The sequence below is a fragment of the Schistocerca cancellata genome, chromosome 4 (assembly GCF_023864275.1).
Source record: "Schistocerca cancellata isolate TAMUIC-IGC-003103 chromosome 4, iqSchCanc2.1, whole genome shotgun sequence".
NCBI lineage: Eukaryota > Metazoa > Arthropoda > Insecta > Orthoptera > Acrididae > Schistocerca > Schistocerca cancellata.
Window position 1 is genome coordinate 796,535,350 of NC_064629.1, and position 22,858 is coordinate 796,558,207.

The 22,858-nt window shown below is 38.4% G+C and overlaps 1 protein-coding gene across 1 annotated transcript in view; it reads left to right on the plus strand.

Moving 5' to 3' along the window:
• The first annotated feature begins 245 nt into the window (after window positions 1-245).
• The window catches only part of LOC126183493 (CDGSH iron-sulfur domain-containing protein 3, mitochondrial), a 28,509-nt gene continuing 5,896 nt past the window's right edge, over window positions 246-22,858 (plus strand). Inside the window, exon 1 of the mRNA XM_049925525.1 lies at window positions 246-385. Within this exon, the coding sequence (XP_049781482.1) occupies window positions 338-385 (48 nt within the window). The 5' untranslated portion in view covers window positions 246-337. The remainder of the gene's footprint in view (window positions 386-22,858) is intronic.

Genomic DNA, 22,858 nt, shown 5'->3' on the forward strand with positions numbered 1-22,858 from the left:
TTCTGTGTGTTTGGTTATTTTACTAATATTGATTAGGCTTCTGAGTATTAAATCAATGATTTATGTGTGTGTGTATTGAGATGATAAAATTCTGATTGTGACATTTAGGATAAAATCAGTTAAGGAATAACAATAATATTAATGGAGAAATTATTGCTGAAACTTGTCTGACCATACCAAACCTATTGTACACATCAAATCGGACCATCAAATCCCAAACTATACCATCGATAATGTATAATAACGTATCCAATTTGTGAAATGGGTGGACTTTGATTCGTGAGTAACATATCTTCACGTATGACACTGAACTTTGTTTATGCTTGCGATTTAAATCATGCTTTGTAGAGGAAATTTGAGTGCAAGAAGTTTTCGTGTATATTTCGTAAGTGGAATATGCTATTCTTTTTGTTATTGTGTTCTGATGGAACAATTCTATGACTTAAAATAAATTCGTATGGTATACAGAACCCCTTTTCCTGCAGAACCATGTTAATGTGTATGGTCCGTTAGTAATACGACAAGGATAAACTTAAAATAAATAGATGAGTAGTATTTCAGATGTGATTTTTTTTTGTGTAAGTTCTGTAAATATGTGCTGAGAATTTTCAGATTTTGTTGAAAACTGTACGTTCAAATGGCTCTGAACACTATGGGACTTAACTGTAGGTATATGTTAGTTTGCCAAGGAACTTTACATTGCAGTTGTAGTTGAAAGTTCCTTTTGTGGTATATGAATATTGTACGTTGAAATATTGATGCTGCCACCCAGTCTTCTCATTTAGAATCTGTATCCACAGTTTTCTGATCGATGAAACTTGTCTTTTAGTAGTTACCTGCTTCTTGCGGTACCTAACATTAAGGATATACCATTCGGAACATCGATTGTTTTTTATGAAGTCATTTTGTGCTCTATAGTTATGTTATTGACTGCTTCCGTTAATGTTATGCTTAAAAAAATAGTTCCATTGGGTGGTAATTTGTGGATACCCCACCAAATGAGCACAAGTTTTCTGGCAGATGGATAACAGATATAGCTGATTAAAGGGAAGACTGGTTTCAGAATCTCTGCCTTATTATGTAATCAATTCAGAAATCCTCCAGTGCCCCTGGTCTTTCTTACATATGCAACCTTTCATGATTCTTAAACTGTGTGTTTGTTGTGACTAAATTATGCTCTCTGTATGTCCATCTTTTCAGAGATGGTTGCAGGACCTTAGCAGTTCTATTGGGCTACCAGTTTCAGCATTATATTACGCTATTTTTGGAACTTCAAGTAACTGGCGGTTTGGGAGTTGTTCCTGGGAGAGGCCTATGTCCAATAGCTCCACAAATTGTATAAGTTACTGTTGCTGTTGCTGAGAATGCTGGATGCAATGTGCAGCCTGCAAGCAATTCCCAACCTGTATCATGACAGCTGAACATTCTGGAATATTTTGCCCAATGTATGCCATTATCATTTAACCTTACAGTGGAGCTTGCATGCCCTCGAGGAAAAATGTAGTTTCCCTCTTGCTTAAAGCTGTTTACAGTACCAGCACAGTAAGGCCATTTTGGCTAATGTTACAAGGCCAGATCAGTCACTCATCGAGACTGCTGCCCATGCAACTACTGAAAAGGTAGTTGCTGCATTTCAATAATCACATGTTTATATGGCCCCTCCAGTGTTACATCTGCTGCAGTCGTACTTGCAATATGGCTGTCTGTATTATTGAGGCCCGTGAGAGCTTCCCTGCATCAGCAAAGTCCATGGCTCATTGTGGCTAATAATTTCCCCCTTAGACTGTTTTACCAAAACTATCCTCTTGGCACAGTGGGAGTATAAGCCAGATGTGGAATATGCTATTCTTTTTGTTATTGTGTTCTGATGGAACAATTCTATGACTTAAAATAAATTCGTATGGTATACAGAATCCCTTTTCCTGCAGAACCATGTTAATGTGTATGGTCCGTTAGTAATACGACAAGGATAAACTTAAAATAAATAGATGAGTAGTATTTCAGATGTGATTTGGCTTGACTCTTCATTGCATTTTTTTCCTCATTGATGTATGATACGCAGTATGCACCAAACGCCTACTGAACATTTGTATAGTATGTAAAATAGTAATCCTGTATTTAACTTGCACTTCCATTTGTTTTTAACAAACCCTTATTTTCATGGAGGAGCCATTAGTTTTCCAGGTTTTATTTTTCTAATCTGTGTTGCTAGTGACGTCAATCGTTAGTCGTTTCATATGGCTCATATTTCTACCATAAAAATGTTACCAGTCTGTTGGCATGGTATCACATTGTTAACTAAACCCCCCTAAACCACAAGGTAAGTAATGTTTTCTAATTATAAGGAAGTCCAAGAGCTAAAATGCAGTCTATATGAATGGGATGCTCTTACTTTCAAGTTTACTTATTTGGAAGATGAATTTGGTGAAATAATCACTAATTGATACCACTTCTACTGTGTTCTCACTTATAGACAAGACATGAAGTAAAGTGTACACACACAGGTTTTTTGTGACTCATCAATGCCATAAATGTCTCCTGCAGTATTATTTTCCTCTATCTTCAGTGTGAAACTTCCTGGCAGATTAAAACTGTGTGCTGGACCGGTGCTCCAACCCAAGACCTTTGCTTGTCATGGGCAAGTTCACTACCAAAGAAGCTGAATACAACTCATGAGCTGTCCTAACAGCGTTACTTCCACCAGTACATCGTCTTCTACTTTCTGACCTTCACAGAATTCTGCAAAGAATCCTTCGTGCTGTGGCTAAGCCATGTCTCCTCAACATCCTTTCTTGCAGCAGTGCTAGTCCTACAAGTTATGTAGGAGAACTTGTGTGAAGTTTTGAAGGCAGCATATGAAGTACTGGTGGAAGTAAAGCTGTTTGTTGGGCCATGAGTTGTGCTTGTGTAGCTCAGTCCATGGAGCACTTGCCTGCAAAAGATAAATGTCTCAGGTTTGAGTCCACGTCAGGCATACAGTTTTAATCTTCTGGGAAGTTTCAGATTAGCACACACTCTGCTGCAGAGTGAAAATTTCATTGTGGTATCTCCAGGATGTTTGTGACGTCATCAGAAGGCTAAAGAGTATTCATGTGATACGTTTACAGACACCCTAATGATTCATGTCACTAGTCCACAGTAGCCTTTTTCTTTTATCAGGGCTTCAGTGGTTCTTTTTTTATGAGAAATTAAATTGGAAAGGATTTGAAGTTTAACATCCGATTCATGACATCATTAAAGATTTAGCTCAAGCATAGAATAGATGTACAAGGAAAGTGACCCTATCCATTTCAAAGACATTATACCAATACTCATCTTCATTGATTCAGGCAAAACTTAAAATGTGGATGTGGGTGCAGAGATTTGTCCTTCACTGCTCATGAAGGCACCTGCAGTGCCTTGACAGTAGTGCCACCACACTTTGCAATAAAATTAGAATAAGTCACTGCATATTTGAAAAGGACCAGTCTCGTAGGAAGAGTGTTTGAGTATCCTTTATGACAGATTTTGTATTGCATAAAATAAGTGGGACTAAGGTAATGACATTATTTGGAATTTTGGGGCCATCTCATTTTTATAAAATTCTTTTCTTCTCTCTGTTAGTTTGTGACTATATATTGCCAACACACTGGCGTAAGAGAATTGATTCTGTCAAGGCTCTGTTTTATGTGTGATTATGTTTGCTGTTATCAGTTGCAGAACCTTTGTGGTAAAGTGTCCTTTGTTAATTGATTATCTTGCAAACTTTTGTACCTTGTCCAGCTCTTTCACAATGATTCAGCAGTTGCGGCCAGTGCTAGGGGGTGGACAGCAAGCACTTGGGTAAAATGTCTTCAGACGTACTTGTTTTATAAATAAAACTGCCTTTTCTTGCTGCAACTTAATTTATTTTTCCCAGGCTCGTTTCACCTTTCTCTTACTCTAAGGCAGAAGAAGAAGGAGAAGAGAAGAAGAAAAAGAAAAAAAAGGCAAACTGTTTGATAATCTAAAAATAACACAACTGTATCATTCTAGATACCACTGAAGATGCCTTAAGAGTAAGAAAAAGGCGAAACGTGTCTGGAAAAAATAAATTAAGTTGCAACAAGAAAAGGCAGTTTTATTTACAAAACAAGTATTTCTGTGCTTGCTGTGGAGGATGGCCACACAAACAAACTTATCAGAAGTTTTTTTGTGTTTGACTATTCATTATGTTTCTAATCTACCTGAACTTGAGAAGTAGATATATTTTTCTGAGTTTTGAAACATCAGTCAAGTTTGTTTTTAGTGATAAATTACCACGTCACAGATAACTGGAGACGAGTGCTCAGGGTTTAAAACATCTGAAATACTGCAACCACAGCTCTTTGACATGAAAGTAAGTCTTGGTCCATTCCAAAAGCCTTTTGTGCAATATTTGCTTGAATATGGATATAAAGTGTATGAAACAAGGCCATGATACATGGAATTCTTAGATGCTGTTCATTGTGAGTGGATGAAAGTAGTAACATGCTTTCCAGATCAGCCCAATGGTTAGCCTTTGTACAGAGGCCACTGAATTGCCACAAGCCATCCGGCAGTGAAGTGTCATGTACATCATGTGTAGTGTTTCCTCTTTACTGGAACTGACACATTATATAAAGTTCTGTTCTTGACCACTAGTGGAATGAAATTTCATAAGTTAAATGGAAACAGTGGGGTCACTTTGCAGTTCACAAAAGGCAGCAGCTAGGTAATAGCTGCATACTACATTAACATCATTATTGAGTGCTGGAGTCACTGAATTTTCAGAAGCTTAGAGTATCTAAAGAAGCCGTTGCAAGAACATATAGCTGCAAAATGTAAAAATTTTCGGGAGACACTAATAATGAATAAAAATTAAATATCAACACCATTAATGCTGTTTGTCTAAAATTGCTTGAAGTGGCTGTAGAATACATATTAAATTGAAAATATGTTTTTGTAAAGACTCATCTCACTTCAGTTTGGCAACCACTGGGTCTGTGTTGTTCCTTTCTCCAGTAAACTGATTGCAGTTGAGTATGCAATAATCCATACTAATTACCTGGATTATCAATCTACCATACTTCATTACATGTTAGACTTCCTTTGAGACTAAATTTTATTACGAGAAAAGATTTTGACCAAGGAAACTAGATTCAGAGCAACTTAATCGTTATTCAGTAGCAAGATCATTACTGGTTGCACTTTCACTTCGTGTTGTAACTGTCTTGTTGTGAAACCACACGCAGTCCAGCAGAACATACTTTGAAGCCGTGTCTTTAACAGCCTTCACCTTATTTGCATGGGGTTTTAAGACATTGTGAGTAGTTGATGTTTGTAGTAGGAAAAGAATAGTGGCTGCATTTTCTGCAGCAAAGGTATAGCCTCCTATAGTACTTGCAATTTGAAATGAAACTTCCTGGCAGATTAAAACTATGGGCTGGACCAAGATTCGAAATCAAGACCTTTGCCTTTAGCAGACAAGTGCTCAACCAACTGAGCAACCCAAACATGACTCACGATCCATCCTCACAGCTTTACTTCTGCCAGTACCTCATCTCCTACCTTCCAAACTTCACAGAATCTCTTCTGCACAGGAGGGGTCCCAAGTTAGAGTCTTGGTTCGGCACACAGTTTTAATCTGCCAGGAAGTTTCATATCAGTGCACACACTGTTGCAGTGTGAAAATTCATTCTGAGTATTTCCAATAGATTTGTATTTTTATACTGGTGAACCCATTTGTTTTGAAGATTGTTATGAAATGAGTTGTGTAGTCCAAAATGGAGCTGATTCTTAAGAGACATGTGGAGCATTTTCTGCCATGAGAGCTTACAGCAGGAAGAGAAACAAAATATCACAGAAATGGGTGCTATATTGTTCTCACACTGCATGACTTCCATTGTAGACTGCTAAAGGGAAGTAATGAAGAATATGATACAACACGCATCAGGTTTGATCCATGACAACAACAAGAAGTCAACTAATTGTTAGCAGTACATAACTGCTTTGATGACTGTGATATGATGCCCATTTTTCCTTAAACAGCCATGCTTTTTTTTTTTTTGAAGAGTCTGAAAAGCTGTACCAAAAAGTGAATTTTGAAGATGCTCAAATGTCTCACTTGTTTGTGATTCTGCCATGCTAAAGTATTTTACGCTGTCAGATTTTTTTATATGCAGTTTGCTAAGCATTGTGCAAGTATATATGCTAGAAAGCAGCACTTGTACAACTTGCCCTGCAATCTTTATCAATTTACTGTTAATGTTTTGCACTTTTTTTATAGCACCGATTCATGTTCACTGTTTCATAATCCCAAAATAATAGAGTATAAATATCTATATACTGAGGCCAAAACAAAAGTGTAATTTTAAATGTAATATAAAAAGTGAGTTCACTTTTACCACTGGTGGTGGAGAAACTATAGAATTTATGTTGTGCAAATCAAACTTCATTGTTGGACAAGATGTAAGGTCTGGCATTGTGAATCATGTTAAGATAAAGAAACATCACATGAGCATTCAAACGAAAATGTACTTCCTGATAACATACATAAAAGTGAAAAGTGCAGTGACAGTGTAGCAAAATAATTTTTTAAAAATAATTTGGGTTCATCTGAGTGCATGAATGCAAAGGAAAAGTCTATGTCAATTAAATTTTGTCAGTACAATCTGTGTCCTGTTTTTTCTTGAATTGTCTCAGGTTTTTGCAAAATTTTTAAAGTGCTCCTTTTTTAATAAAAATTAAATGGGCACTGTAGATTGTGGCCTTATGCAATCATGCACATTTGAACTATTAATGTATCAAATTTAAACAGTCATTTTTACATTGGGCAAGTAAAGCTGTAAGTGATGTTTGCCTTGGTACACTCACTAGCAAGCCCACTGTTGAGTGCGTAGATCATAAAATTACCACCTTCATGGTGATGGGTCTGAAGATGATACTGTGAATTTGAATTTGCAGCTCAATTATGCTGAACAGAACCTCATTCCTGTAAATTGAAAGGTCACAGTATAAGTGTACATGTAGGTGCCTGTCAGGTGTTAATTTGACTCATGGTACTGACAGGTACAGTTACTAACACTGGAGTCCTAAATGTATACTGCATTGAAGTACATAACATATTGTTTCAGGGAACATAAATTTATGCCAGTTGTTATTGGTAAGAAATAAACTTCCATAGTGGTGCTATTCATAAAATTTTTAAGTTGTTGGATGATAAATGTATGTGACATCCTTAAGTGCCAAGCACTGTTATGTCTCTGAGTAGTTCTTTAGCATCTTTTTAAGTGCCACAAATAGGTTAACTAATACAGGCAAGGGAAAATTTCTAGTTTGCTTTAATACTCTGTGATTGGTAAATTAAACTGCAGTTCATTTGCCAAGGCTGAGAAGTACAGATAATTAAAGGCATTTTTCAGCCTTCTTGATTCCTATATTCAGTTGTAAGTAAGTCTGTCACTTCTTATGGCAGTCAAAGAATTAGTGGCAGAAAATTCTGACTATATCTCTGTTTCATGAAGTGACAAAAATTTTGAGTAGGCCTAAATTGTGACAGTTATGTGCAGAAAGTTTATTGGTTCAGCTGAACTAGTTCTACGCTTTTAATGTAGCAGTAACTGGTTACAAGTAAAACTGAGACTTTCATTTTTATGAAGAAACGTTGGCAGTAAATATTCCTTTGTAATTAGGTGTAAATGATTGAATCAGTACATAAATAGTTCATGCTGGCCACTTTTAAAATCTGTGAAACGTTAATTCATGGATTTAGAAGTACAAATTGTCAGCTGTTATATGGTCACCTTATTATGGGCTGTTTGTTTTTATGACATTTTATTTCATATTACATAACAGTAAAACATTGAAAATGCACATATTTAGGAATGGGGTAGGGGAATAGACTGTGAAGTTGTCATATGACAATTTTTTGGGACAACGTCCATGAAATCTTTGACCCAGTTGATTCCAGCCACTTTATTTACAACTACTATACATATCTGAGACCAGCCTTTTTACATACTGGTATGCATGTCATATTTGTTTAGTATCCCCACTAGTGAACGTAGACTGATACGGGTGAGCTGGTGTGGTTATCAAAGCAGAATAGTACAGAAAACTCATGGAAGATGCACACAATGAATAGTTTGGTCCACCGAGCGAGGTGGCGCAGTGGTTAGCACACTGGACTCGCATTCGGGAGGACGACGGTTCAATCCCGCGTCCGGCCATGCAGATTTAGGTTTTCCATGATTTCCCTAAATCACTCCAGGCAAATGCCTGGATGGTTCCTTTGAAAGGGCACGGCCGTCTTCCTTCCCTGTCCTTCCCTAATCCGATGAGACCGATGACCTCGCTGTCTGGTCTCCTCCCCCAAAAACAACCCAACCCAATAGTTTGGTCCCTTTAATTATGCAACCAACCAACACATATGATGTTTAGTGTGGGCAGAGTCACTCAGGTGTTTACCTGTCAGTGGCAATAGACCTGGACCAGCAGTTCTTACATTGATTTCAGCTATTACACGCCAGTCCCTCTGTGTTTATTTCTGTACTTTGTCTCTACAAAGTATTTGGACTGTCTGCTCCCTGTAGATTGACTTTGACTTCAAGTCTCATTTCTTTCTTCTGGGTTCAGCTCTCAGCTTGTTGTCGAGCCACATTTGGCTACTATAGTTTACAACCATTTTGACAATGATGGTTTTGGCCAATGGATTGCCTTGTGTGGGTATTAAAGTTTGTAACTCATTTTCTAGTTAAATTTTTAAGTTTTAATAATGTTATCATAAACCTTACATTCTTCATATGTGGTGAAAACTACTTGGCTTGTATACATTGAGTTAGTGATGTTGGCATCTGATTGCTATCGCTCAGCTTAATATCCACCACATTCATGTTCATCTGTCAAATAAAGTGCACTTACGTCCGTCCATTGGACAACTTACAGAGATGCCGCGGTATTATAGGAGGAGGAGTAGTTCATGCTTTACAGTATATAAAGCTGTAGATAACATCGAGATGAGCACTGAAAATGATGTAAATGGACAAGTGTTTTTGCATGGTCCTCAAGTTTTTTGTGGATGTGTTCTGAATTTTACTTTGGATAATAATGATGTTAATACACATGGTAATGGATGGGTTACTGTAACTGTAGTACGGTATCCAGGAGACTGTGTCTAAAGTAGAACAACTTGAGAGTTTCAATGATAGAGATATTATTGCCTATCGCACCTTTCAAATATGTGAGGTGTACAACAGAGACATCGGAAGATCGTATTATATGTCTACCATGCTTTTGGTTCTTAGGACGAGGAACCATCGCAAAATAAGCGAATCAGAGTCTGCGTGCATATGGGTAAAAGGAGCGTTGAATTGCTATAAGATTAAAGTTACTAGTGATCTAACTCATTATTATAGAAATTAGTGATAGGATAAATTCTACAACTGGTAGCAAATTCAATACAGTGTCTCTGGGTATTGTAGTGTGACACTTAGCAGCATCCAAGCCACAGCAATAAGCAACAGAAGACCCAACTCAGTAAATGAATCATGAAGGACATCTCTAATACCAGTGTGTCTCCCAAACTGGAAGAAAGCTTCCAAAGATTGTCAAGTATACTGGCAACTGAAGAGATCATAAAAGCTATGGATCCGAAGAATAAGTTAATAGTGATCTTTCAAAGACTGCTGACTTCAAAGCTAATTTTAATACATTAGTGCTGCGTGGGCTTGTTATGTCAGGATGCACCTTGCTCCTACATCTCCAAGTCTCAAACCACTAAGATACAGTTATACATTAAGACACAGCCACAAGTAAGTGGTTTGTAACCTGGTGGTACATGAAATTCCTATCATCAGTTTTCAGCACAACTGGAAGGAGGTGTGACAGTGTACAGTTTCTTATTACCAAAGTGTTCGTTTGTGTAGTTGAAATTTTATTCTTCTCAACAGTTTGTTTTTTTACAAAGAGTGAGAGAGACTGTTGACAATAGTTTGTCAATTTGGTTGGGATATGAAACTTTGTGGCCTTCTTACTACTTTTTGAGTAGAGTAGTTTATATACTGACTCATTTCACCAACTCCAGTCCTTTGTTTATATGCTTACCTATATCATAATAAGATCCAATATTTCGCAAGCACCCATTACAACCAATCACATGATGAAGATTTGTATTTGACTTATCATTTGCATGTTAGAGAAAAGCTAAAATATGTGTTATATAGAAAGAAATGTAGTCCCGTATTGATCCCAAAGCTTGTTAGAGTGAATGAGACTTATTATTTTTAACTGTATATTTCAGAAACCACTTTCAATGCAGTAAGGGCAGTCACATCATTTCATTCAGGGGCAAACAGATTTTGCAGCACATGAGGGTAGTTAGCCTGTGACCTAGGAACAGCATGTACATTGCCACAAACCTACACAAAACACTCAGGCGACTGTCTAGTTTGATGTAACAACTTTCATTTTTACCCCAACAAGAAAAAGTCAAAAATCAGATGTTATAAAGTTAATATACTGGACTGAGGCATAACAAATCTGCCGATTCATACTGTTTTGTATTTTCAAACACTTTCTACCAGTCTTCCTTTGCCCATTCTTCCTCAAACTGAGTTCATTACTATAATTACATATCTTACGTTTATTACAGTAGTTAAAAATACTTATGGAAGCATCTCTGACACATCAGAATGGTTGCATGAAAAGAGGGCTAGCAGGGGTAGTGACCTAAAAAGGAAAAAATGGAGGGAGCCAACAGCACCCAGTGTTCGCAGGTGGTCACCCATCCAAGTACTAACCAGGTCCGATGTTGTTTAACTTTGGTGATTGGACGAGAACTGGTGTATGGTATGACCGTTAGCACAATTTTACTGTAGCCGCACCCCAGAAGGCACATTCGGCTCGTCTCAGCAAATACAGTAGCAGTTTTCGGCCGAAATCAGTGCACGTTTGACGCAAAGCACGTCCTGCCGCAGCAGTGAGTTTCTCAAGGGCAACACAGAGTGGCGCCTTGCGCGGCGTCCCAGAAGCGTCTGCCAAATTAGTGGGTGTGCCGCCAGGTGCATGTGACGCACACACAGCTGCCCAATGCCACGCCTGTCATTCACTTCATACGTGCGGCCTTCAGCACTCGCGGACAACACATATTGTCCCTGTTGTCCAGCGGAGAGCTCTCACATGGCTGAGCAACGTATGACCTATGCAGAGTGTGGCAATGTTGTGCCAGAAGGTGCCACTGCTAGCAATGTCGGCTTCCTCGCCTCACACAAGATATTTGCATAATTTGCAGTATCTGCACATTGCATTCACACCTGTCCCTTTCCATCCCAATGTATAGACCTTTCACCGCCATTGTTTGACTCTTCAAGCTTTATTCTTTCCAGGGCATCAACATATCGTAGTTCTCATTTAGATATGCATTGCCTCTACTTGACTTCAGCACTGATTCTGTAACTTAACAACAATTCTAATCATATGTCAGTCGTATAGGAAGACTGAAGGACCCATAGCACCTACTCCAGAGACCTCCAGTAAATATTTCTTGTGAAAAGTCATTACAAATAAATAGTAACAGAACACTGGCCATACATAGTAATGGGTTCATTATCAATAAGAGAGAAGGGGACACATTTAAGAGAATGCCTCTGTTTTATGTACAAAAGAGGATAGAAGGAATTGCTGGTGTCCCAGTTACAAGGCTGCACATAGATACTTGGTTAAAAGAGATGATGAAATCCAGTCAAGTACCTAAACAGCTCCATTGCAATTCTCTTGCGAATATCCATTTGTAATTGAAATTAAACACACAGTCAGTTATTATAAAGATGACATGTCATGTTGTGATCTTATGAACACAGATGCCGAAGTTCTTAAAAATGTGTGTGTGACATTTTTTGAGCAAGATTCCCCTTTTGGGGAGTTCAGCAGGCTGCGAATCAAAGCCGGGGCCTCATGATAGTCAGCAATGCTAACCATGAGCTGTTGACAAAGTACTTTACAAGAAGTGTATGGCACAACAAAGAAATAACCAAGGAGAAGACTATAATGAAGTGGAGTGAATAATTGTTTGGAGAAAACAACTGCTTTGATACTAGACATGATTCACCCACACTGACTAAATAAATAAAAAGCTGAGTTCATGCATTGTTTTCAGTGTCAAAACTTTGAGCGCACAGATTTTGTCACCAAGATGAAACCAACATGTGGGATCCATGCTCATCATCCACATCACAGCTATCCTGCATCACCTGTCGAGGCATACATCCATTGTGATCTTAGCAACATGCAGGGCACTTATAACAACAAAATATTGATGAACTGAAAGTAACAAGACAGTTACTTCACAAAGAGAAAGAATTGAAACACAATTCAGTGACATTTACAGAGTGAGCTGGCTCAGGATTTAAAGGAATTGGAGTCACATTTCAGAGGATCGTGATGTAAATCCCCATGCAGCCATCCAGATTTAAGTTTCCATGGGTACTGAAAATTAATTAATGTGAGTACAGGAGGCACCTTTTTTTAAAGAAGTGGAAGTACAGATTTTCTATCCATTTTTCTCCTAACCAAGCTTGTGTTTAATCCCTAAATGGTCTTGTCATGAATGGAATGTTAAACTCCAATCTTCTTTTCTTCCTGACTCAGTTTCATTTTTCACTGCTTTAAAGAAATGGTCACAGCCAGGCATCTTTGTGCAAACATTCCATGTATGATGTGTCTGGAAAGTAAGTTGCATTGTGGAAAAAAAACTCATAAAAACATTTTTTCAAACAAAAATTTATTTTTACAAGAAAGATCATTTCTTAAAGTATTTTTCTACATGTTTGCCACTATTCTTCCAACATTTGTCATAGTGGGGAGCCAACTTTTCTATGCCCTCTACAGAGAAAGCTGCTGCCAGAGACAGCCACTGCTGAACACTTCTTTTGCATTGTTTTCACTCTCAAACTGCATTCCTCCAAAATCATGAGAGATTAGGGCAGCTGAAAACAAAAGGCATTGGACCGTCAGTCAAGGCATCATATTGCTTCATGACAGTGCCCAATTCTGTTGGTATCACTCGAAACCTTATTCAGAAATTTGATTGAGAGCAGTTTGATCACCCACCATACAACCTCGATCTTGCACATGTGGACTGTCAATTGCTGTGAATGTGAAGTGTGATTTTGGAGCAAAGCGGAAGAGGGGAGGAGATTAAGTGAAGGTGAATGGTCGACTTCAGTTTATCGGGAGAATTCTAGGAAAGTGTGGTTCATATGCTAAGGAGATCACATAAGGGACACTATTGCGACCTACTCGTGAGTATTGCTCAAGCGTCAAATTAAAGGAAGACATCAAAGCAGTTCAGAGGCTGATATGCTAGACTTGTTACCAGTACGTTCGAACAACACACAAGTGTTACGGACATGCTTCAGGAACCCAACTGGGAATCCCTGAAGGGAAGGTGACATTCTTTTCAAGGAACACTGTTGAGAACATTTAGAGAAATGGCATTTGAATCTTGCTGCAGAACAATTCTATTGCCTCCAACGTACATTGCACATAAGGACCATGAAGATAAGATAGGAGAAATTAGAGCTCATACAGAGACAAATAGACAAGTCGTTTTTCCCTCACTCTATTTGCAGGTGGAGCAGGAAAGGAAATGACAAATAGTGGTATGATTACTCTTTGCCATCCGCCATTCGATGGATTATGGAGTATCGATTTAGATGTAGTGTCTTAATGTCCCATCAACAACGAGGTCATTAGAGATGGAGCCCTTTCAAAGGAACCATCACATCATTTGCTTGAAGCAATGTAGGCAAATAACCAAAAATGTAAATCATGGTGGCTAGACACAGGTTTCAACCATTGTCCTTCCAAATGCGAGTCCAGTGTGCTAACCAGTGCACTGCCCCACTCAGTGGAGGAAGGTGCTTTGACAGCGATAATGATGCAGAAATCAGTGTTCAACAATGGCTGTCTTCATTAGCTGCATCTTTCGGTGAAGAGGGCATAAGAAAGTTGGTTTGCCGCTATGACGAATGTCTGAAAAATGGTGGCAACTATGTAGTAAAATAGTTAAGAAATTTTCTTTGCTGCAAAAATAAATTTTTGTTGGAAAAAATGTTTTTATAAGTTTTTTTCCGAAACTGTACTTACTTTCTGGACATGCCTCATAGATGGCTGCACATTTTCATCTGTACTGTATAACAGAGTGTACTTCATGTGCCTATCATTCTCCCCGCCCCTACCTGCTCTATTTGCAAATCTTGTGCATTTAAAGGTCATAATATGGTATCGTAAAACTAATTTCATAATTCTACAACATATTGACATCGGTAATTCTACATCATATTGACATCAGCAAAATTGTCCTGTGGTTATTGACATCTGTTTCACAACTCATCTTGAAAATGAGCATGACCAGCAGTTTTCCACTTATTTGTACTACTTTCAGGATAAGATTTGATGTTTGCTGTTAACTGCTCATGTAATGTGTTTCTTGTCACACATATTAAGAAAAAATATTTTCTTTCCTGTTTCTTAACATTCTATGTAACACGTCATTAATGCTACAACAGTCATACAGTCACTGACCCCTCCCCTCACCACAGTCCTCCCTTTGTTAACTGCATTGAAAATTTCACATCTGTTAGATGCCAGAAGATCTAAGGCATTGCCCTTGACAGTCAAGTTTCCAAGCAGTTCAAAGTAATTTTTAGAGAAGAATATCTCATAAATTCATGTTTGTGGCACCTTCTCTTTTCATGAGGCTCCCGTTTTATAATTGGTCGAGCTTAAGCCTCTCCTCATCATCACACTATGATCAGGAAATTTATGTACAAAATTCTCAAAAGTTTTCCTCTAAGCACTGACACTTGGAAGTTCTGTTCTTGGTACCAAACCTCTGTAAATGTTTCTCAGTGTAGCCATGAGTATGTAGAAAGTGTTGTAGAGTACACCTGGTCATCCTTCCCACTCAAGACTGCAAAAGTTAAGTTAACCAAACAATGGAAAATCCAGGATGGAATGTAATAGTATTATGAGAAGGAAAGTTGCTACTTACCATATAGCAGAGATGCTGAGTCACAAATAGGCACAATAAAAAGACTCTCACAATTGTAGCTTTTGGCTGTTAAGGCCTTCGTCAGCAATAGACAGACATACACGCATGTGCCTGCCCACGCACACTGCAGTCTCAATGAAACCACACTTTGTGTGGTGTTGGTGTTGTTGATGTTGACGAAGCCCTTAATGGCTGAAAGCCATAATTGTGAGAGTCTTTTTGTTGTGCCTGTCTGGGGCTCAACATCTCCACTATATGCTGAGTAGCAACTTTCCTGCTCATAATAAAGTTAACCCTTTCCTGGATCACCTTAATGAATCGGTGTGCAGGACTTCCTGGTACCAGTTCTCCGTAGATCTCTCGTTGATGTAGTTCTGTAAAGCAGTTCTTTTAGCATACTGGATTTGTTTGGAGATGCAAGCAGGCTCTGTATGGCTATAATTTGGGACTGTGGGTTGTTAACCTATTTGAAATAAATCCCGGGATACCATTATGGTGCTTTTATTACTGAACACTTTAAAACCATGTGCAATTAAATAATTGAAACATTTCCTCACAAAAGTTACTAAAGACAGAACGTGGTCAAGATGATGAATACAGAGAACATACTCAGTTTATAACCTATTGCCAACTGATGAGAGTGGAGTGCAACAGAAATGTTGTGCATACTTTGTATAGCTTCATAGCTGTTCATATCTGATTAGTTGTTGGATAATTTTCACATGTCTGCAGATTTAATGGGTTTACTGCATAGTGGTGTTGTTGTACTAAAGCTTTAATGACAATTAGGCTGCTCCCAGTATTTACTCTGCCCAAAGGGAACTGTAATTATTAACTATTTATTAAATAAGTCTTAGATTTCATGCCTGAGTATTAGTGAGTCCCTGATGTATAGATTGCCAGGCAAGATTCTTTCTCATGGCTCACTTATGTCTCCTCACTTCATTGACTCACTATTGTGGCCTATGGTACATCCACTACCAATGCCTGCTTGGGAAATAGTTTCTCACTCGGTGCTGATGTATTCTGCAGTGCTGCTTAAGGGAGTGAATTACTACTGCTAACTGTAGCATCCTAATGAAATGTAAAATTTAGAAAATAAAATGCTGTCAAAAAAAGAGGAACTTGTTCATTCTTCTTTTTTTATGCAGGAAACAAGCATCTATCCTAAGCTTCAAAAACAAATATAGAATTTCATTGTGAACTGTCCTAAACACATGTTTTACATTAAATGATCTCGTGGGAGATTTGCCGTAAATAAACAAATATTACAGATTTATAGAAATACATCAAAGACATATTATTAGTCAACCACAATATTATTGCACTTGGGAGTGAGGGTGCTTCTGTCGGCTCATGTGTTTATCTGTGCACTTGAAGCTGATCAGAATGTGCTGTGTTGTTTTAATGACTGAACAACTTACTCTTGAAGCTATTCAGATTTCCACGTGTGTGTGTGTGTGGGGGGGGGGGGGTTATAACAGTGGGAAAAACTGATCTAGTTGTTTTTGTGTACCGTAATGTCGTCACATGTTTCTGATAATGGGCACGAGAGATCAAGTGCAATAATATCATGGTAGGGTAGCAATTTCATTTCATGTTCTCCCCTCCCCCAGATTACTACAATATTCAGATCATATTTACCATGCTCTTAGTATTAATATTCATTACTATTTTTTATTTTATAAGGCAACAAACACCAAAAGGTTAACATAGAAGACTTCATATTTCAGAACCATCTTTTAAAACGATAAACACTTACCAAATAAACTGCTTCTCTCCTGCAGTATGAAACTATGTAATTATTTGTAAGAGAGACCTTCTCAAATTGTACATTAAACAAATATTTAAAATATTCTTGGAAAGTAAAGTTTTGATAGTAATCATCACTTTTTACATTACTCTCAATGTACGAAATAAACATGTCATTCACTTTTCTGTGTGGCCTGGTTACTGTCTTATAGAAATCCATTTGAGCTCTCTCTGTAGTTTTATTATTTCATTAACAGAAGATATTATTTGTTATACTTTTGCATGCAACTCATTGCCATTCAAACCATACACATGAGATATTTGCTTTTCTCTTAACTTTGTTGTGGCCTCCACTATCTTTTTCATGGATCACACACTATTTGATAGTCGTTATTTTAGAGCACATATTACTGTTCATTCAAACCACTTATCACTCATTTTTTGAATATAGTAATCCTTGGTGTTGTGGATCTGTTATGCTACAGGTTTGGCAGTCATCATCATGCAGTTTCCAATCACTTTTTTTAAGACCTTCAGGACAGGGATAGGGAACTGAAGGCAACCTTCGGAGCAGGCCAGACTCCAACACAATAATTTGGAAGTGGATGGCGTTTGAGCACTGCAATACATTGTTTATTTAACAGCTATATGAATGCAACACATTTCAATGAGATACTCGTGAACTCTGTGCCGAAGCCCCTTTGTAATGTTACAGATATAATAAAGGAAAAGTCAGGAAAATTTGGACTTACTGTATTAACACAATGTTTAACAAACTCTAATAATTAAATACTTAGACCTAAATCTTTGACTAAACTTGAGTTAATCAAAAAACATTTCACAACATCATAACAAATGAAAAGCGAGCATCATTAAAATTTAAAACTGGAGCAAATACTATTAACCTCGAAATTAGTCCGCAGAGCGAGTGTAGCTCCCATTTCAACTTAATCCAGACCTCAGACTCTGTCCCTTCTTGTGAATTTGTTTTACAGTAAAATATGAAGAAACACACAGAATTAATAAACCTTAGCCTGTTTTTTTTTAATCATACAATCAACTAACCATTAAAACTTCTAAATCGGCAATCTAATAAACAACTAAGGGGATGTCGCTCCCTTTTTTTTTTTTTTTTTTTTTTTTTTTTTTTTTTTTTTTTTTTTTTTTTTTTTTAATGCAGAGTCCACATCAAGCTAGGCATTGGACACTGTCCTATTTTACAATGGATAACCACAGCAGGTAGAAAGCACCGAATAGATTAAGCTGCTATCGGTTAGGTTAAACAAGTAATGAATTTTAATGAGTGTCACCTAGTGGGAGCTCGCCAGCTTCCAAACAGATTTAACAAACGGTGGATTAAGCACAACGGTTGGCAACTGGAGGGAATCAAAACATGGTACAGAATGGTCTTTACCAACCCATTACTGAGTACATACATACATTGATAGCTGTCCTGGAGCTGGGCAAGGACTTGAAGCATCCCGAAGGTAAATTTCTGTAGCACCAACAGGCTACAAGGACCTCACCGCTATGTAAGCCCGCAGGACTTAAACCATGCTTGTTCTCTCACACAAACTAAATTTGCACAGTATTCTACAACATGAAAGACAGATTGAAAGATCATGCAATCTTAATATTCTCTGAGTGCACCTCAAGACAGCTGCCTCAAATAATTGCCACTAATAGTTCCATCATGCATTCATGGCACTTGTGTCCCTTTTAAAAACCACACACTTGAGTGCATGCAGTCTTGGAGAATCACAAGGAACCTCCACGTAAATACAGTTGGGCAGCAGCCACCGGCAAAGACAGAGCAGCAACAAGGAAGTAAGTGCTTTTGTGACATTTTAAGAGGTCCTAACCAGGAGCAAATTATACAGTGTCATCTGTGTGCTTTGGTAGTTCAGTTTTGGAATTGCTGTGTGTTAATTTAATATCTAATAGACACAGTTGTCGCGTTTTCATTTGTGTCAGAAAGTAAACCGATTTTCCGACATATTACAAGTGCCTAATCGGAAGCGAATTATTTAGAAGCACTTCTTGTGTTTTCGGCAATGTCTGCAGTAGAGTTCCTTAGTGAGTGTCAGTAGTCCTTTGTTTGTCTGTGTAGTCTACTTTACCACAGTCTTTAATATGGATAGGAACTGTGACCATTGTGTGCAGATGCGAACAGAGTTTCCAATACTTGATGCTCAGCTCCAGGCTGTGTTGGCTTTGGTTATACAGACTGATGATGCAGTGGATGGGTGTCACTGTTGTATGCTGGCTGAGGGGATCCAACGGGCATCCAGCATGACCCAGGAGTCTGCCAATTGGTCCGTACCAGTGACCAGCCCAGTCACTGCTCACCTGTAGTCAAGTGGTAGTTTGCCTGCAAAAGACTTCCCAGTGCAGTGTGCCGGATTACGAGGTCCCTTAGGGGCATGGCTGCCAAGAAGGGGAAGAAAGCCAGTGTGCACTCAGTGTTCATACCCTTGTGGAATCATTCCAGATGCCATGAAGAGTACAAGGTGGAGCCAACTGCAGATGGTGGCTCACATCAGTACCAATGATGTGTGTCGGTTTGGATCAGAAGTCGTAAAGGCTGCCAGTCTCGCTTGCGAGATTAAAGCAGAGCTCACCATTTGCAGCATAGTAGACAGAACTGATTGGGAACTCTGATACAAAACTGAGTGGAGGGTCTGAATCAGAGGCTCAGATGGTTCTGTGACTGTGTAGGCTGCAGATTCGTCGATTTGCGCCATAAGGTGGTGGGATTTCGGTTTCTGTTAGATAGGTCAGGAGTCCATTACGTGCAGGAAGGCGGTACACAGGTAGAAGGGGCTGTGTGGCGTGGACTGGGTGGTTTTTTTAGGTTAGAGGGTCTCTGGGAACACACAAAGAAGCATTCCAAAATTCCTGCACCAAAGAAGCTGAAATAAATATTCCAGAATACAAATCAAGAACACCTATCAACAAGAGTAACTTGGAAGTAGATATCCTCAAAGTAGTGAAGAAACTTGAATCTCTTAATAGCAGCAAGTCTTACGGTCCAGAATGTACACCAGTTAGGTTCCTTTTAGAGTATGCTGAAGCAGTAGCTCCATACTTAAGTCATATCCAACCACTCACTCAATGAAAGATCCATACCCAAAGACTGGAAAGTTGCACCGGTCACACCAATATTCAAGAAAGGTTAGGAGTAATCCACTAAATTACAGCCCCATATCATTAACATTGATATGCAGCAGGATTTTGGAGCCTATATTATGTTCAAAGACAATGAATTACCTCGAAGAGAATGGTCTATTGACACACAGTCACCACAATTTAGAAACCATTGTTCTCGTGAAACACAACTACCTCTTTACACACACAGTGTTGAGTGATATGGACAAAGGATTCCATATTGATTCTGTATTTGTAGATTTCAAGAATGCTTTTGACACCATATCTCACAAGCAGCATGTAATCAAAATTGTGTGCTTAAGGAATACTGTCTGTTATGCGACTGGATTCTTGACTTCCTGTCAGAGCAGTCACGGTTCATAGTAATTGATGGAAAGTCAATGAGTAAAACAGAAGTAATTTATGGCATTCCCCAAGGTAGTGTTAAAGGCCCTCTGCTGTTTCTTATTTATATAAACAATTTAGGAGACAATCTGAGCAGCCATCTTAGGTTGTTTGCAGATGATGCTGTCTTTTATCATCTAGTAAAGCCATCAGAAGATCAAAACAAATCACAAAAAGATTTAGACATATCTGTATTGTGCGTAAATTGGCAGTTGACCCAAAATAAGAAAAAGTGTAAGATCATGCATGAGTGTGCTAAAAGGAATCCATTAAATTTCATTTACACGATAAATCAGTCAAATCTACTGTCCGTAAATTCAACTAAATACCTAGGAATTACAATTATGAACAACTTAAATTGGAAAGAACACATAGAAAATGTAATGAGAAAGGCATTCCAAAGACTGTGTTTTAGCAGAAGAACACTTGGAAAATGTAACAGATTTACTAGAGAGACTGCATACACTATGCAGTATGGTATGGGATCCTTACCTGATAGGATTAACAGAGTACATCGAGAAAGTTCAAAGAAAGGCAGCATGTTTTGTATTATGAAGAAATAGGGGTGAGTCTATCATCGATACAGAACTTGGGATGGACATCATTAAAACAAAGGCATTTATCGTTGGTGGTGGGATCTTCTGATGAAATTTCAATCACCAAGTTCCTCCTCCAAATGCAAAAATATTTTGCCAATGCCAACCTACATCAGGATAAATCATCATCATAAAATAAGTGAGATCAGAGCTCTGTGCTGTTCAGAGTGGAAAAACAGAGAATTATTGTGGTTTGATGAAGTTTCTGATGGGCACTTAAGTGTAATTTACAAAGTATCAATGTAGGTGTAGTCCAACTGTCAGTAACCCAAGGAGCCTCAGCCGACACATTGAACAAATAGGCTCACTGAAATCAGAAAGATTTGCAGTGCACAAGTCCACAGATGCAGCTTGTCACTTCACTCCCAAACAATTCGACAGCCCATTCCAGAACTGCTGCCTACTTGACAACACGGGCCCAGCAATCCACCACGCAACCTCAGTGACACCAAAATGCTTGCTGCAGAGCTTAGTATCAACACTCCATTTGTGCTGTGACCGACTTTGCTTGCTCAATCTGCAAATGCGTACATCTACACCTACGTAGATACTCTACAAGTCACTGTGCCAATGTATGGCACATGGCGGAGGGTACCCTGTACCCCTACTGGTCATTTCCTTTCCTGTTCCACTCACAAATAGAGTGAGGGAAAAACAACTGTCTGTGTGTCCATATGGGCCATAATTTCTTATATCTTATCTTCGTAGTCCTTACTTGCAATGTATGTTGGCTTAAGAACTTTCCGCATCAGTGCACTTGCATACCCAGTGGCAGGAGGTTAAAATTTCTGTGTGAGCAATGTGCTGCTGACAAGTATTCATATGGCCATGTCATCTTCCTTTATTGGCTTTATTGCCCAAGTAGGACACAGGTATTTTTCAAATTCCCAAATAATCAGTTAAGAATCTTACTTCTTTAGATACAGAACAATTTTAATTAGTTAATCAGTTGCATAATAATAACAACAGTCCATCCCATGACAACATTATTAGTGATAAGTTATGTTTGCAAAACACCTCATGTATATACATCACTATAACATTCCTTTGTATATTGGTCTTAACAGCTGGCTGGCAGCACCTGGAAGGCCATTAACACTGAACTGCACATGTCTTTGGCTCTTTAAATGCCTTGCTGACTTCACATTCCTCCTGACTCATCATCCACAACGAGCTTATGCAACTTGTGCTGCATCATATATGTAAACATCATTTGTCTCCTGCTAATCACATCTCATTACTCTACTATGTGCATATAATTCTATAAATATCCTGTCGTTTCAGTAATTCATTAATTTTTCACAAAAGAGGCACTTTCTCCAGTGTCTGGCATTCATACTTGTCATAACCAAAGGTTACCATCGTACATTGTTGCACCTACTATATTATACACACCTTTCACTGATTGGATTGCAGGACATGACACTTGACCTCTTTTGGATGGGACACTTTACTCACCACCTGTGGGCCCTTAAAAATTTCTTTACCTCAGTGTTAATTTGAAATGATTTTCTGTGATCATAAAGCGGTTACGGCATCGATGATTGCAGCCGTAAATAGAAATATTAAAAAAGGTACGAAGATTTTTCTGTTTACCAAAAGTGACAAAAAGCAGATTACAGAGTACCTGACGTCTCAACACAAAAGTTTTGTCTCAAGTACAGATAGTGTTGAGGATCAGTGGACAAAGTTCAAAACCATCGTACAATATGCGTTAGATGAGTATATGCCAAGCAAGATCGTAACAGATGGAAAAGAGCCACCGTGGTACAACAACCGAGTTAGAAAACTGCTGCAGAAGCAAAGGGAACTTCACAGCAAACACAAACATAGCCAAAGCCTTGCAGACAAACAAAAATTACACGAAGCAAAATGTAGTGTGAGGAGGGCTATGCGAGAGGTTTTCAATGAATTCGAAAGTAAAGTTCTA